This window comes from Vanessa cardui, chromosome Z (genome assembly GCF_905220365.1).
Source record: "Vanessa cardui chromosome Z, ilVanCard2.1, whole genome shotgun sequence".
In the NCBI taxonomy this organism is placed as follows: Eukaryota; Metazoa; Arthropoda; class Insecta; order Lepidoptera; family Nymphalidae; genus Vanessa; species Vanessa cardui.
Window position 1 is genome coordinate 7,290,804 of NC_061154.1, and position 15,312 is coordinate 7,306,115.

Sequence of the window (15,312 nt, forward strand, 5' to 3'; positions counted from 1 at the left end):
CTACCGCCAGCTTAGACGATTCTTTTAACTAGCCAAAGCAATCAACATTAGTGACTATTATGACAAGACAGTTCGAGAAATCAATGTTTGGGAAAAGAAGAGTTGGTATTAGTAGTGGTAGTGGTGTGGGGAAAGCACTGGTTAGTTAGTCTGTGTAATCATGTGGCGGTGGTTGGTGGTGTGGCAGGCGTCGTTGTTGTTAGTGAGTGGTACTTTGGACATGCGGTATTTGAACTCGCGCTATGCCAGTTCGCAGGTAAGATAAATTAACTCTATTTACACCACTGCTTCATTACGAACTATTTCGCTCTGATCAAAACTAAACTAGATATAAAAGTATTTTATAAGTATATTCACCTTTAATTGGAGAAAAAATATTTTTGTATATATCACACAAAAATAGTGTGTTTTCAAATACGTGTTTTTAGTTTTTCTGTTTTAAAAATGGCGTACATCCATCAGTCTTCAAAGGACAGATTGATCAATCACTTCGAAGTTAGTTCGGCCTATATTCAATTAGGACATCCGTGGTGCTGGGTGCAGACTACAACTAGCATCAATAACGATAATGAAATTAAGGACATCAGAATCAGGACGCAATAACATATTTATAGTATGAAATATGTTCTTACGTCTTGATTCTGATTTTCTTAGAAATACGGTGTCCTAATGAAGATTGCTTATGTGGTTCTTTGCTAGGATACCTATTAATTCCCATTAATGACAAGTATATCTAACCCTCGACTCAAATGGAAGATTGAATCACTAAGTAAATACACGAAATCTTAAAAACTTTGTGTTTTTTCTTGATAGTACCTAATCAGTTGGTACAAAAGGCACTATAATAGTACAATTTTGAATATAATATTTGTGTTTCAAATTTAAATCCGTTAGTAATAAGGACCGATTGCTTGTATTCTAACGCTAGTAATTTAAATATCTGTGAGTGAAAAATTCGCTTCTGTTACATCAATAGAAGTAAATAAATAATTCTAACCAGCTTTGTTTATAGAGCTAATAATAGCACTAATAATCCCAATTGTACGTTATTATCGTTAAAAAAAGAGATTTAATTCATAGAACAAGCAAACTAATTCGTAGAGTAGTTAATAAGAACGAGATGCCTTTGAACTCTTACAGTATTTGTTTAGAATTAACTCTGAATATATGGAAGCCGAATTTAAAGTTATAGGTTTAGGCTCTTTAAATTTGCACTAAGAAAATTTGTTGGAATACTTAATATTGTTGTAAAATAAGCTACAATTATTATGTTGTCGATCTCAAAAATGGTTTAGAGATTTGACGTATTTATGAAATACGATTTGGGTTCACTTGTTCTTCTATTTTTAACTTTTAAAACAAAATATTCAAACACAGCTTGCATTTAGATTGGTACTTACTTAATTTATAATAATATACAAAATTGTAGAAAGGTTGTTGTTATTATGTTGTTTAACAATATGTTGAATGGTAGGCAGCGTCCGTTTACAATAGGAAGATAATATTCTTAAATATAAAATAATTGCTGTGTAATTTAAATCGCTTGTTAACTCTGCGTGCGGTTGATAAAACGCACAAGAATGCGGAACATTTATATGAACATTTAGAATATATATGTATAATGCTTCATAAATATCTACATGTAAACGTCCAATTAATTTAATAGTAAATACAATATATTCTGTTTTTGTATAAATAAACATGTTATCGTTGCTACTAAATTAACAATATTTATATGTAAACAAAACTGACAATCCGTAAATTTCTCACAGCTGACAAAGAAACCTTAACACAAGAGCATGAGCCTCATTACACATTTTATTAAAAATTAATCTTTGAAAAGTAGTCATAAAGAATTACTGATTTACAATTTTGACTGACAGAAACTTAATATACTTCATCCGTACTATGAAGAAGAGAACTAGGATAGGTTTTACAAAAATAAATTGTTCAAAAATTTGTACGAGAGTTCGTCGTCGTCGTCGTGAGTTTTGGTATAGCTAAGCGTTTTTGGACTTATTATCACTGTATATGAAACGCAATTGTACCAAACTTTTTAGAAATTCCTGTCCAATGAGGATAAAATAAGAATAGCAAAGTTTGTATTGGGAGTGCGGCGTGTTTGATTAAAAACATGGAGAATCCGTGACCCTTCATCTTTATTTTATCAAGCAGAACTAATTCTTTGTTAAAAGTAAATAGTAAAAATAACCAGAATAGGTAACACTAAGTTTTATAAAATTCCAAATGTATTTGCGATATTGGCACTCTAGATTAAAAAAAGGAATACTATTATTATATATTTAATACTTATTAAGTTATATTTTTTTCAACTTTATACATAATCTACATACATTACGTTTTTATTACAATGCTGTATTGTTTATTTGCATTTATCTCCGGAACTATCAGGACGATTTAAATAGTTATTTTTGCATGTGACAATCCATTTATTGAGGAAGTACCTGTATAAACATAAATAAAGATTAAAAGCTTGCTGTTACCCGGCTAAATTACTTTAAAAAAAAAGCTTTATTTAGAATTATTATAAAGCATTTATTTTGCAGTTTTCAAGCTATTAGTAATTGTAACACATATAAACGGGAATTTTGGTGCTATGCTATATTATTGTCATTTATTTTTATTTTAAATTTTTGCCTTTTTTAAGACGAATCATGTTTTCAATTTGGCAAAAAATCCGAAGTCTCCCATCTACCAATCACTTTAAAGTAATGGTTAAATATATTATTATTGGATAATTATTTACATATACATATGTTATATATTCATGAGATTGTCCACCTTGGTTTGGTTATGCTATTGGGCAAAGGCAGTGGCAGAAAGGGCAAGTAGGGTTGTACTTGGGAATAAGCAATTTTATAACATTTTTCCCGGGTGGTTTTCGATTTTTTAACGAAATTCGATCGTTGCGTATTTACACTATTATTATTAATTTAAAGGTATTATAAGAATGACATTGACGAGCTAGCGTTTTAATATTTCAGTGGCTACAATACTGCTAATTAAGCGAAAAAAATATTATATTTATTAAAAGCTTGAGCGAGTTAATTGAAATGTAATGTTTGATGTTATTTATTAATTACTGCCGGAATATTATCCTTGCATGCGGTGCGTGAGTTCAAACAAATTAATTAGTTATGTTTGCAAGTTTAAAATCATGTACAATTTTAAATTTAACTGTACCGGCAGTATACATATTATTGCTGCTATGTATGTTATTAAATGAGTAGATTGTTATTTATTGATAATTATGACAGAACTGCTTTGCTTGTATAATTATATCATGTTCGTTGTTGAAGCGGAATTTGCGAATGTCTGCTTTTAGTAACGCATTGTTGTACGTCATAAGTATCATAAACGTTCTGAAAATGAAGTTTAATGACAGTTATTTTAATTTCAGTTCGACTGCTTCGACTATCCGGTTGCAATGCCGATTAGATCATTTGAGACAGGTAACTAAGTAAATATATCATTACAATTATTAAAATAGAGAAAGTATTTTAAATAATGGATTGTTTTATTAATAATATCAACTATCTTACACAGGCTGGGGTCTAGCGAGAAAACCTGCAATAGAAAAGTACCGATCAAATCCAACACCGTATATTCCTGGATTATCAAGGAGAATAGACTTCCTCTTACCCAACCGCGAGGATATTGTGAAAGAACACGCTAAATTAGTCCAAGATATAAATGGTCTCCGGCAAGTTATGTTTGTCGCTCCGTTGGCTGACGAGCCAAAAGACTACGAGGACTCCATATTCCCTGAAATCATTGAGACATCCTCTACTACCACGAGCAGGCCGACGACTACAAAACCCTCTAGACCGACGAAGGGTATTCCAATTGTCTTATTGGGTGGTGCAACTCGTAAGCATACAATAAAAAGCCCACCTCCAAAGAATCATAGACAGACCTTAAGTTTGATTGGAACCTCTGTCACTCCATTAGTTAGACATCCTTATCCATTTATCACGGCGGCATCTTCTCGTCAACCAGTAAGAATTTGTATGTCATCACCCTTCCCGTATACCTCGACTACACATCGTCCGAGCCTTTGGGAGCGTCTTTTTAAATCAATAATACCAAGATAGTGTATACAAGAATACAAGTTCTTAAACCACCGAGCGCTACGTAATCCAGTGCTAATAGCACCACGTAACACTTAGTGATTTTATATTGTAAACTGATTTCTCATTGTTTTGTCGCTGCACGGAAAGCGAGAGTAATCTCGTTATTGCTGCGCTTATAAAGGCTCTTGCACAGTTACCATCAGTATATTAAGAGCGATTTGATTTATTTCAATAGAAATAGTAGCTATTAATACTTCACCGAACAACCGAATTTATACGTTTTTATTAAGGCAAATATATTTAATAGCTGTTTCCCTCGATTTCAACAGAGTAAGAGGTTATTATTAAATATTGCACTGGAATCTCATGATGACAATCTGTGAGAGAATTCGCATTAGTCTAATTAATTATCATATATTATTGAATACATTTATTTTAGATATTAACAACAAGAAACTTATTTAAATTATTATAATTACTATTGTTACATTTTTAAATATATAATAACGTTGTGTTAGTGATAAAAATAATTACATTTATCATAATCAGATCAGATCATAAAATATATTTAAAAAAAATACAACAAACAAAAACAAAAGCCTGTAAATTCCCACTGTTGGGCTAAAGGCCTCCTCTCCCTTTGAGGAGAAGGTTTTTTAGAACAGGCATATTATACCACGCTATTCCAATGCGGGAATTTCAGAATTTCTATGAAGAAACAATACACTCGATATGAATACGCCTTTGCGATTAAAAAGATGCGATGCGTGTCGCCAAGACAATATACAACGCCATATAATCGCATGTTCAGTTCGTAATTAGAGATGCCTACTTTTTATTGTTATTGTTTATTTTTTAGTACTTAGTTCAGAATGGAAAAGTTAAATGTTATACGATTTTTTTTCATTTTTGTTATTTGAGTAATTTTAGTTAATATATACCTACATAATACCTATGTGAGTATTCAATGATATTATTAAATACTTCTTTGTTGCTTTTAAAAAAATATTTTATAAATTATATTTTTTCGAGGTTTTATTATAAAAAATTATATTATTGGATAACTTTAGGCGGATTTCTTTTGTAATATTGTAAAATATTACAATATAAATATTATTATTTTCGATCACGTTATGTCAATTAACTCAGTCACTAGATCGAAATGACAATAAAAATGCGTGTACAACGTTAAAAAGAAAGTAACATACAGTCCACGTAATTTTAATTGGTCGTTCAGAAATTAGTCGTAGGTGGTAAAAGCTTAGCGAAAAAAATATTTGCTACCTATTTTTTTGGGATCATAGCGGAGAAAGCTGGTTACTTATATGGATGTATTTTTTTCACTTTTCGTTACTTTTACGGGGATACGAATATTTTAAGAAGATAGAACAATGTTTTTCTCTTATTGTTTTTATATATAATTTAATGCTACAGTATTATTATTAAGTAACATAAAATATTTAACTTCAGAGCTTATTAGAAAATGAATATAATTATAAAAAAATACAAGTGATTATTACTTAAGTATACAAATAAAACGCTACATAATTCAATATTGTTTCTTTTTATGTATCTTCCTGATGATATCTACTAACTTTTTTAAAGATTACGATGAACTTATGGAGTTTCTAATTTCAGGCAATTACAAAGGATATTTTCTATGACATAAAAATAAGGTATAATTTCCTATTATATTCGTCTATTATTGGATTTAACTGGACGTAAGAATGATAAATAATGATATCGATAGGAATGCAAAAGTACAGGCTAAAGATGATAAGAGATAAATCATTTTTATTTTTATTATAGTCAAGCTACAAAACTCTTCGTTGTTAACATGTTAAAATTTTTGTCACTTCAATAGCTATTAATTGGATATTGTGTTTGTTTCAAAATATGACTTTCTATCTTTATTAATTATAGTTTGCTGCCTCTTTTCGGAAATTCGGAATAGTAATTAACGAAACATTGCAACACGTACCCGGTTATTGCTTTTTTTAATATGAAAACGTAATATGTTTCAAGTATTTATTTCCTCTTTAAGAGAAGAACCCAATAGTTAGTAGTGAGTGGAAATCAATAGATACTTATCCACGCTTTATTGTCATAAATAATAATTGTATTGTATAATGTAACCTTTATCATAGTTTTTTTACATATATTTTTTTTAAGTAACAATCGAATCTTATTTAAGAAACAAATGTGTCCCAAAGGATGAATTATCTTTTCGAAATTGGAAAGCAAGTGTTTTGGTTTAGAAAAGTAGTGTGGCGAAGATTATGATTTAAACATTTTAAGTAGACCCTTTTTTATCCTGTGAGAAATCGGTGCTAGCTATTTAATAAATACTTGCTTTTTTGTTGCCTTAAGATTAATTTTTTAAAATCTCGTCAGAGGTGCTTTCTTGGTTTTTAGTTCTATGAGATTAGAGCAAAGATGCACTTTTGTCCAGCCACTAAATTTGAAAATGTAAAATTTCGTATATAACCTTCATTGTACTAATATAAAATCGAAAAGGGTGGTAAGTAATTTGTATAATCAAAATCAAAATCTTTTCGTTTGGTTTCTTTTCTTTTTTTATTAATCATGTGCATCTAAATAGTAAATATCAAAAGGTAAATAGTACTTAGAAAGAATTATAGTCTATAAATAAAACATGAGTATTTTTATAAAGGTTATTTTTAATTTTTATTATAAAATACACTCCATATGTCTTAAGCATAGATACCTACTGTAATAATTGTTCCTACTGAACAATTCATGCACATTATTTTTTTTTCATTCATTAATTTTTAAGTTATTAAAATATATAAATTCATTAATTTTTAAGTACTTACAAAAAAATCTAAAATTACCTGTTAAAAAAATATACCTACCTAATTTTATTTAAAAAATATTCGATACAGCAATTCAAGATTTATAACAAAAAATAACTAACAAACATTATCTATTTTTGTAAACACTAAAATTAATACCATACTTAATTGTTTGTCTGTTTAATCTATGTTTCTAATGTCATCGGAACAAATCGATGGTCGAGAATGTAACTTGTTTAATTTAAAACATTTCTTCTAAATGCAACAACAATATAATTATTTTATCTTTAAACTTAGTACTAAAAAACAAGTTGCTTCATATTTATTTCGATAATTATATATGTGGGCATGTTGGTAAATTCACAACGAATAGTATATTAAGCTCAATCAGCGCAGCCATTGAAAGAAATCCCGCGTAAACTAATGCACATGTCAGTCCAACCTTCCAATCCAACTGAAATTTATTTAGAGCTAGAGACCCGTATAGCGCAATTAACGTGGACAGAAGGGAGACAGCACTATAGGACAAGCCGCTTGAGTTGATTTTAACCTGGAATTAAAAAAATAACAAATCTAACATTTTTATTTAACAGATAATAAAATGAACTTTATACATATACAGATTAAAAATAAATATTAGTCAATACAAAAACATAAAATAAAAAATAAACATTTTTCTGATACTTTTAAAATCTTGAAATATTAATTATAGAATAAAACAAATTTGAGTTTTATTTGTTACTTGTTATAAAAAAACATAGCTTTGACTTACCCAATGGTTATCAGGAAATGTAGGATAGAATAAGGACTTGATAAGCCACGGCAATCCTAAGCACAGTAGAATGTCGAATGTATTAGATCCTATTGAGTTACTAATACCCATTGTACCATGACCTAGAAGATAATTATTTTATTACTTTATAGTATTTAAAAGATTATACATCAATACCATTTGATAAGTATGATAAGTATCTTGGTCAAACATCTAGAAAGTTTCACGCCAGACATTAAAATACAATACGATTCCAATGAGAAATTTCGTAATTAATTAACAAAAAAGATCTGGTAAAGGAAATTATTTCAAGATTAAGACATTCTGGGTAGCAAACTTTTTTTGAAGTGACTTAAGACTTCTCAATTTTTTTAATTAACCAAATAAAATTTCAACGAACAATTCAAATTTAACAAAATTCTCATTCATTTTTTAATCGGAATCGCCGTGTGGGTTTTATAAAAAAACAATCTAATGTTGTCTTAAATTTTCGCGATTATTACACATTGAAATAAAACTAGTTATAACGGATTTGAATCGCGTATATTAATTATTTTTAACATCCCGATGTTTCGAGCAGCGTTCGTGGTCACGGGTACACTGACCCTACCAAAACAATATATGTAACACATCTTACCTTGATTTGTTACAAGAACGCTGGAAACAGCTTCTGGTAAACTAGTTCCAGCTGCTAATATGGTCAAGCCTGTAATGCTGTCAGGTACGTTCAGGGTATCACCTGGAATTAAAAGACTTTTGTATTTACATAATCAAAATTACTAAATTTAAAAATAAAATATATCCAATAAAACCTTCATAGTAGTTAGGTTAAACTAATTAGACAGTTAAAAAAATCTTTGTTCCAAATAATTATATACTGATATGGTCTCATTTTGTAGGTGCTTCTAGCCGTTGTACAGAAAAATAAAAAGATTATCAGATCCTTGTATGCAGTTACTAAATTGTTACAATTTAACAAAGACTTAATTTTAGAGAGCAGAAATAAGTTACTGGTCTATCAGAGAGTACTTGAGTAGTACTTCAGACACTGTATAAGAAAAAAAATGAAAAATGTAAACCAAATTAAAGTAAATTATTTTCGATAAATGATCGATTCGATTCTAACTGAACTAAAGTAAAGTATTAAAATTTTTCATTTAAATAATTTTTCATAAATTTGGCGCCAAATTTATGACTAACTTGCAGTTTGCAATTCAATTAAATCATCATAAAACGTGTCATAGGTTTTGAAATTCTTAAAAAAACTTTTGAATAAACGCGAACTTTCACGGGAGATCTAATAATTTTCAGTAAATATTACAATATCATCTCGTTTATTATAATTAAGCTGATTTCCTATAATCGTTCGTGCCCTGGTGTTGGTTTTCATTTTTTAAAGAGGATTATTGCCAATGACATTATGGTATAATATATTAATCGAATATACAGGTCAAAATGTTTTCGAACGCGAGACGTGTCGTTTCAGTTAATTTAAAGGATAACGTATCAACGTCACTAGTGAATGGCGATGATCACAACAACAGGGAAAATATAGGTCATACTAATAAAACCTGGGATAGTGTTAGCACTTTAAAAGTAGGTATGCCTTTATTAAGATATTAGCATATAGCTCAAGTGAGCCGAAGGAATTTTTTACGATACTGTTTCTTAATCCATAATCAATGACACTAAAAATGACGACGGTATTTAACATTGTATGCAAACACAAATCATATTTAGAAAAGATGGACAGTTATGCCAAAGATATGAATTAAAATAGATCTTGTTTTGGAAATTACTTGGTGATAGAACTTCGTGCAAGTTCGTCTGGGTAGGTACCTCATGAGATATTTTACCGCCAAACAACAGTACTTGGTATTGTTGTGTACCGGTTTGAAGCGTGAGTGAGCCAGTGTAACTACAGGCACAAGGGATATGACATCGATGAAAGGAATGGTTAATGTTTCTTACAGCGCCATTGTCAATGGGAGGTGGCGACCACTTACAATCAGGTGGCCTATATGCTCGTCCGCCAACCAATAGCATAAAAAACGTAATTTATTAGAAAATATTTGTTGGGTTTTTAAATGGTTTTTATAGGCAAAACTTAATCTCTAGTAAAAGAAAAAGCCGTATGTCTTTTGCTATAAAAGAGTTTTGCAGCTACTATAAATCTTTTCTGAAATAGTTTCTTAAGATATCAACTCATTCGGTAAATTCAATTCGCAACGAGCTCTTGCTATTTTTGTCCCTATCCTCCAATAAAAATAATTTATTACCGACTATAGTGATGATCCAAGCTACCAGGTAGGAGACACCAGCAATCCACGTGACACACATCACGAACGTGAGGGGGTACAGCCGTTGGCGCTTCCTACAGTCTGGTATCGTAGCCCATAAAAGCAAGCTCATAGGCCAAGTGATGATCCAGAAGAACTTTTGCATCAGTGAGGACTTCTCATCCGGCCATGACCACACGGAACTTGTACTACACTCTAAAGTAATTCAAAAGAAAATAAAAATTATTATAATTAAACAAAGTTGTGTTATTGAAGTAAAGTTTAGTTTGGAGTAGTTATATATCTTATTCGACAATCTCTATAAGTCATGAAGAATTTTCTAACTGGAACTTATTTCTTTTGCTAGATTATTCGGTTGGTTTTATTAAACATTTTTTTAGCTTAGCTTTTATAAAATTGGGCTATATATTGTCCTGACAAAATATAAGTCTTTATATATATTTTGTTATTTGTATTATACTTATAAAATAATCGTAAATACTATAGATTTAAATCTTTGCTATATATATAGAGAAGTCACTTAGGTTATACGCCGATTTTGCAAAATATACATTATGTCTAGGCTTTACTCGGTGATAACCAACAAAACTATACCTGACATGTTTATTAATCATAAACCAAAAAGTAATCAAAAGCTATCAAAGCCTATAAAAGTAATGTAAGAATTAAATGACCGGCTGTTTCTCGATTATGTCAATGTCATATCGTACGGTTAGAAATATTTTTAAATATAGAACACCCTTAAATGTGTCATCATTATTAAATATGTCAAAAAGACCTGGAGGGATCTTAAAGTTAATAATTATGAGCCCTCTTACCAGAATCAGTCGAATTGTGCCTCTTCGTAATCACTATCCCCTGTTCGATATCATTGACGTTTTGGTTTGAGTTGAGCATTTGATGCGACGTTTCTAAAGGACTTTTTTTATCTAGAAATTAAAATTTAATGTCATTATAACAAGATAATTAAATAATATATAAAAAGAGACAATAATTATTAACATAATTAATGATATAATATTTTAAATTAACATTGTTATTTTTATTACATTTATTCGGAGCTAGATATATTTTGACATTATCTTCGAATATCTTGTTCACAAGCCTGCCTCGTGAACTTCGGTATACTTAAGAATATCAAGTTTTTAATGACGAATGCGTGTAGGTAAAATAAATATAGATATTGGTAGCCATACCCTTGGTTAGTAGAGGAGATATTTCGGTATATGTCTTCTTCTTCTTATTGATATAACAGCAACCACTTTTAGCGAAATCGCCAAGCCGGCCATTATACACCATAGCTGGAAAACATTACGAATGTACGCAAGGTTCAATGTATAGCAACCGATAAAATTGGCTAAAACCTTACCCAGGATATAAAATGTATACATAAGCACAAGCAGTAGAGCCTCGTGCCAATATATTTTGTCATCTAGAAGCGTTAAGATCAGGGCCACCACTGCAACTGCGTACATCATACAGTCCCGAGATACCGACCACCAGTCCAACTCTATTACCTGTGTCAGAAAGTACGGTTTTATTTTATGAAAAAATAAGGCATAAAAAATTAAATATCGACTAATATCGTAATACATTTGAGTATTTTTATAATACTTGTTTCTTTTAGGCATTATTTCTACATTACTAATTAGAATTTCCGTTTTATTATTTCCCCATTATTATTTATGTTACCATCAAGATATTTACGTTTTACGTGTAAAATTATTTATAATTCCTGATGTCTAATATAATTATACCTAATGCTGTCAACCTCAATGCGGAAATATTAAACAGACACGTACTAATTAAGGTAGCATAATATTTACCCTTCCCGCTACAAGAGCGCAGCATGCAGGTACCGCTAGAACATTAAAGACAGCAGATCCGACAATTGCGCCGACACCCAGATCCCCTTCGGTGACAAAGGTTCCAATGCAATTAATAAATAACTCTGGACTCGAACTGGCAGCAGCCATGAACGTCGCACCGGCTATATCGGCTTCCATATTCAAGCCTAGTGGGTAATATTGAATACAAAAAAGAACGGTTAACATATCGCACTATTGTGGTAAATATTTAAATTATATTCAATTAAAAAAAAAAAAGTTTTGCTTAATTATTTTGTTAAGTATTGTGTAGTAAGTAAAAATGATCGTGTTTCGAAAAATGATTTAGTGTCATTCAGTGTTAAATAAATATTTCAAATTAAATAGAACGATTACTTATGTCGTATTTATACGTAATTAGTGTCAATAAGGACTATGATGTTTTAAAAAAGCAAGGAAGCTAGATGCGAAAAATCTTTACGTTAGATAAAACTATCTTAATGTAATCTATACATGGACATACGTTTCTTTCTACAACTTTCATATCTGAAAAAGATGAGTACCTAGAGTAATTGAATTTGATTGGAAAAGTGGTATCGAGAGGAATTTCAAGATTCAATGGACGGGACGGTCAGTGTCCTGAGCTGCACTATGCCTACTTTGTGAGCCGTTTGCGCTTTCATTCTACTGGTAACTTGACTGATTGTTACTCATTTGAGCTGTTTATGAGAACCAGACGTCAATTCATTCACAATTATTAGTATTAATTTTTATTTCATACGAACTTTTGACATTATATAATAAGTGTATGAAAACCAATTCAAAGTCTGTATGACAATCGAATAAGAAAATAATCGGCTTCAGATTTTTGCTGATCTTATAATATTAATAAAAAAAGGACATAGTTAAGGGATGGTTATTTTGATTTAGAATTGATTCGACTAGAATAATTCATATATTATTTTGCTAACCATGCAACTAGTACTTTAAAAATAGGTGCATTTTTATTTTATCGTAGGTAATTATTTACGCTTAATGAGCTCTGTTGATATTTATATTGTGTTTCAATCCACGTTGTTATCATAGAGCAATCGTATTTTTATATATTATACTATTATTGCATGTTTGTTGATATCGATCTTTGTATATGTGCAACCTGTCATAACTAACGACAATATTACTAATAAATAATATGAAAAGATAAAGATCACTTACTCATTATATCTTTACGTTACGTTTATTAACAACGTTTATTAAAACATCTATTTATGTGTAGAGATCTATTTATATTTACATCTAACGTGCAGAGTGTTATATAAATGTTTGAAATGAAAGATAAATTTATAAGTACCATATTACCAGGTACATATATTTATGTAAGAAAGTAAATTATGCAATGTGACACCTACGTTCACAGATAATCTCGATCGCCGGCACGAAATATTGTTCACACACAGTTCCGAGCAGTAGGAAGCAGTACACCGCCAGCAAGCAATGAATTAAAATAAAACCCTGAGAAAACAATGTAAATTATGCTAATGCTACATCTCCTGTAATTACATCGCATTGGCTTAGAATATTCTATATTCTAAAATCATTCGCAAATTAATACTAAGCGATACATTATTGTATTCATTATTATGATTTCGATTTTATTATCATTTATACATTTAAATGAATGAATGAATTGGTATTAATGAATGAATGGCCTTATAATGATTATTTCATGCTTCTTTATGTTGCATATTAGACAACCAATGTCATAATTAAATAAAAAGAAACATTCATCGACTACATATTTAATCATTTACAATTTGATATAAAAAGGTCGCATATCTTATTATATATATTTTTTATTCAATCTTATCTTCTAGGCATTTATGTTATAAAGATGTACAAACACAGTGAAAAATTAAAATCGCCTGCTGTTATAATAATTAAAACTACTGCATTAACGAAGATATTTTATTGAATAATATGGATTTATAAAATACTCTTACATGCTGTCTCTGAAACCTCGTGAGACCATCCGAAGGGAATTCAAGAATGGCAGGCGGTGTGCAGTTCATATTCGGATTATCGACGAGGCCTAACAGATGTCGAACGGGAAGCGCCGTGTAATCATCATCTGCTGAAAATAAATCTTTTAATAAAAAAAAAATCCCTTATATTCCATAAAAAGTGTATATTTATTTTAACAATTTTTACGTGAAATATTTTCCATGCAAAACTTATAAATAATTTTATTTAAATGAATTAAAATTTTATTCATAATTATTTCATAACGTATTCATTTAAAAATTACCTGAATCAATATCGTTTACTAGCACTTGCTTATTATCGCTCGCAATGAAATAAAGTAATGGTATACTGAAAAAGAAGAGCACTCTTACAAGCGCTGCCACCCTGTATTTACACGCACTGCTAGTCCTTAACAACATGGTAGCCATTAAAACAAAACAACAGAATGTGACTAGAATACGAAAATTAAAAAAAATAATTAAATAACTGATTTTAATTCTAATTTGATCGTTTGTCAAATGAAAAATTCGTATATTTCCCCGTATTCACAGCTCAATTTCATTGGCAAATGTATTATTGTATTGGAGCAGAAATTCATAGACGAGTAATTTGTAAGCCGATGAAAATACTACTGTTCTCATCAAGCAGGCCAAGAAACTGTTTATCGATATAATTTATCGATTAGGTCTTCTTTATCTAGCTTATCACTTGTAAGGTAAACAAAAAAAAATCTCAGGTAATCGATATCTTACTGGCAGGTTTATTCCGTTGACCAACAGTTGACTTTCAAAATGTTTTCGTCACTCGAATTGCAGGGATTAAAGCTATCACACACTGCTCTGTTGACACATTTATTTCAAAATATTTTGTGTATGTTACTTCTCGCGGCTTCGCTTATGTGTATTTACAAATGCCGACTTCCCAAACGTACGAGGGACATAAATGAAAAACATACCCTACGAGTTTTCCATCCCAAAGCATTTGTATAACAAGTTTTTAAATGCATGCTTAAATAATTTGATTATTTATATGTCTAGGCTGTCGAAGCAGAGTATAAGAAAAAATAGTGGCCAATAGTTGGCTACAAAGAACACACACCAGTAGAGTAGTATGCTAAGTGTGATGCGTAGCTGTCGCGCACAACATTATAAAGTTCACCTGTAATTTTACTTCTTTGTGATGTGATACTCAATAGACATATAAATATTCTAAGAACTACTGACGAAAAGAGTTGCGTATTGTTAAATCAGTAAATCGAGAAACAACGCAAATGCTAAACAGAAAGAAAAACAGAAAAAGCGCAAATGCGAAAACCAATATAATTTATCATAGTTCCATTACTATGATACCATTATTTTATTTCTACAAATAGAAGCTTCAGATTTTTTGCCACTATTAAATAATGTATTTTAATTATTTTTAAGAGTATAAAATGTATAATTTGATCTGTATATAATTTTAACGAAAAAAAATATTTTCAAT

The 15,312-nt window shown here is 30.1% G+C and overlaps 2 protein-coding genes across 3 annotated transcripts; one reads left to right on the forward strand and one right to left on the reverse strand.

Moving 5' to 3' along the window:
- The first annotated feature begins 41 nt into the window (after positions 1 to 41).
- LOC124543278 lies at positions 42 to 4,626 on the forward strand. The gene is made up of 3 exons (XM_047121441.1): positions 42 to 256; positions 3,422 to 3,473; positions 3,568 to 4,626. Exons 1-3 carry the CDS (start codon positions 161 to 163, stop codon positions 4,113 to 4,115), a joined length of 696 nt encoding a protein of 231 aa, XP_046977397.1. The 5' UTR covers positions 42 to 160; the 3' UTR covers positions 4,116 to 4,626.
- Positions 4,627 to 7,236: 2,610 nt separating this feature from the next.
- LOC124543267 (sodium/potassium/calcium exchanger 3-like) lies at positions 7,237 to 14,461 on the reverse strand. 2 transcript variants are annotated; one of them, XM_047121428.1, is made up of 11 exons: positions 14,114 to 14,461; positions 13,809 to 13,936; positions 13,218 to 13,320; positions 11,809 to 11,996; positions 11,352 to 11,499; positions 11,179 to 11,283; positions 10,801 to 10,911; positions 9,962 to 10,177; positions 8,320 to 8,421; positions 7,683 to 7,804; positions 7,237 to 7,460 (listed from the first exon to the last, which is right to left on the reverse strand). In XM_047121428.1, the coding sequence occupies exons 1-11, from the start codon at positions 14,256 to 14,258 to the stop codon at positions 7,245 to 7,247; spliced, it is 1,584 nt and encodes a 527-aa protein (XP_046977384.1). In that variant the 5' UTR covers positions 14,259 to 14,461; the 3' UTR covers positions 7,237 to 7,244. The 2 variants fall into 2 exon arrangements, with proteins under 2 accessions (XP_046977384.1, XP_046977383.1); XM_047121427.1 differs by having other exon boundaries at positions 13,809 to 13,939.
- Between the last annotated feature and the right edge of the window lie 851 nt (positions 14,462 to 15,312).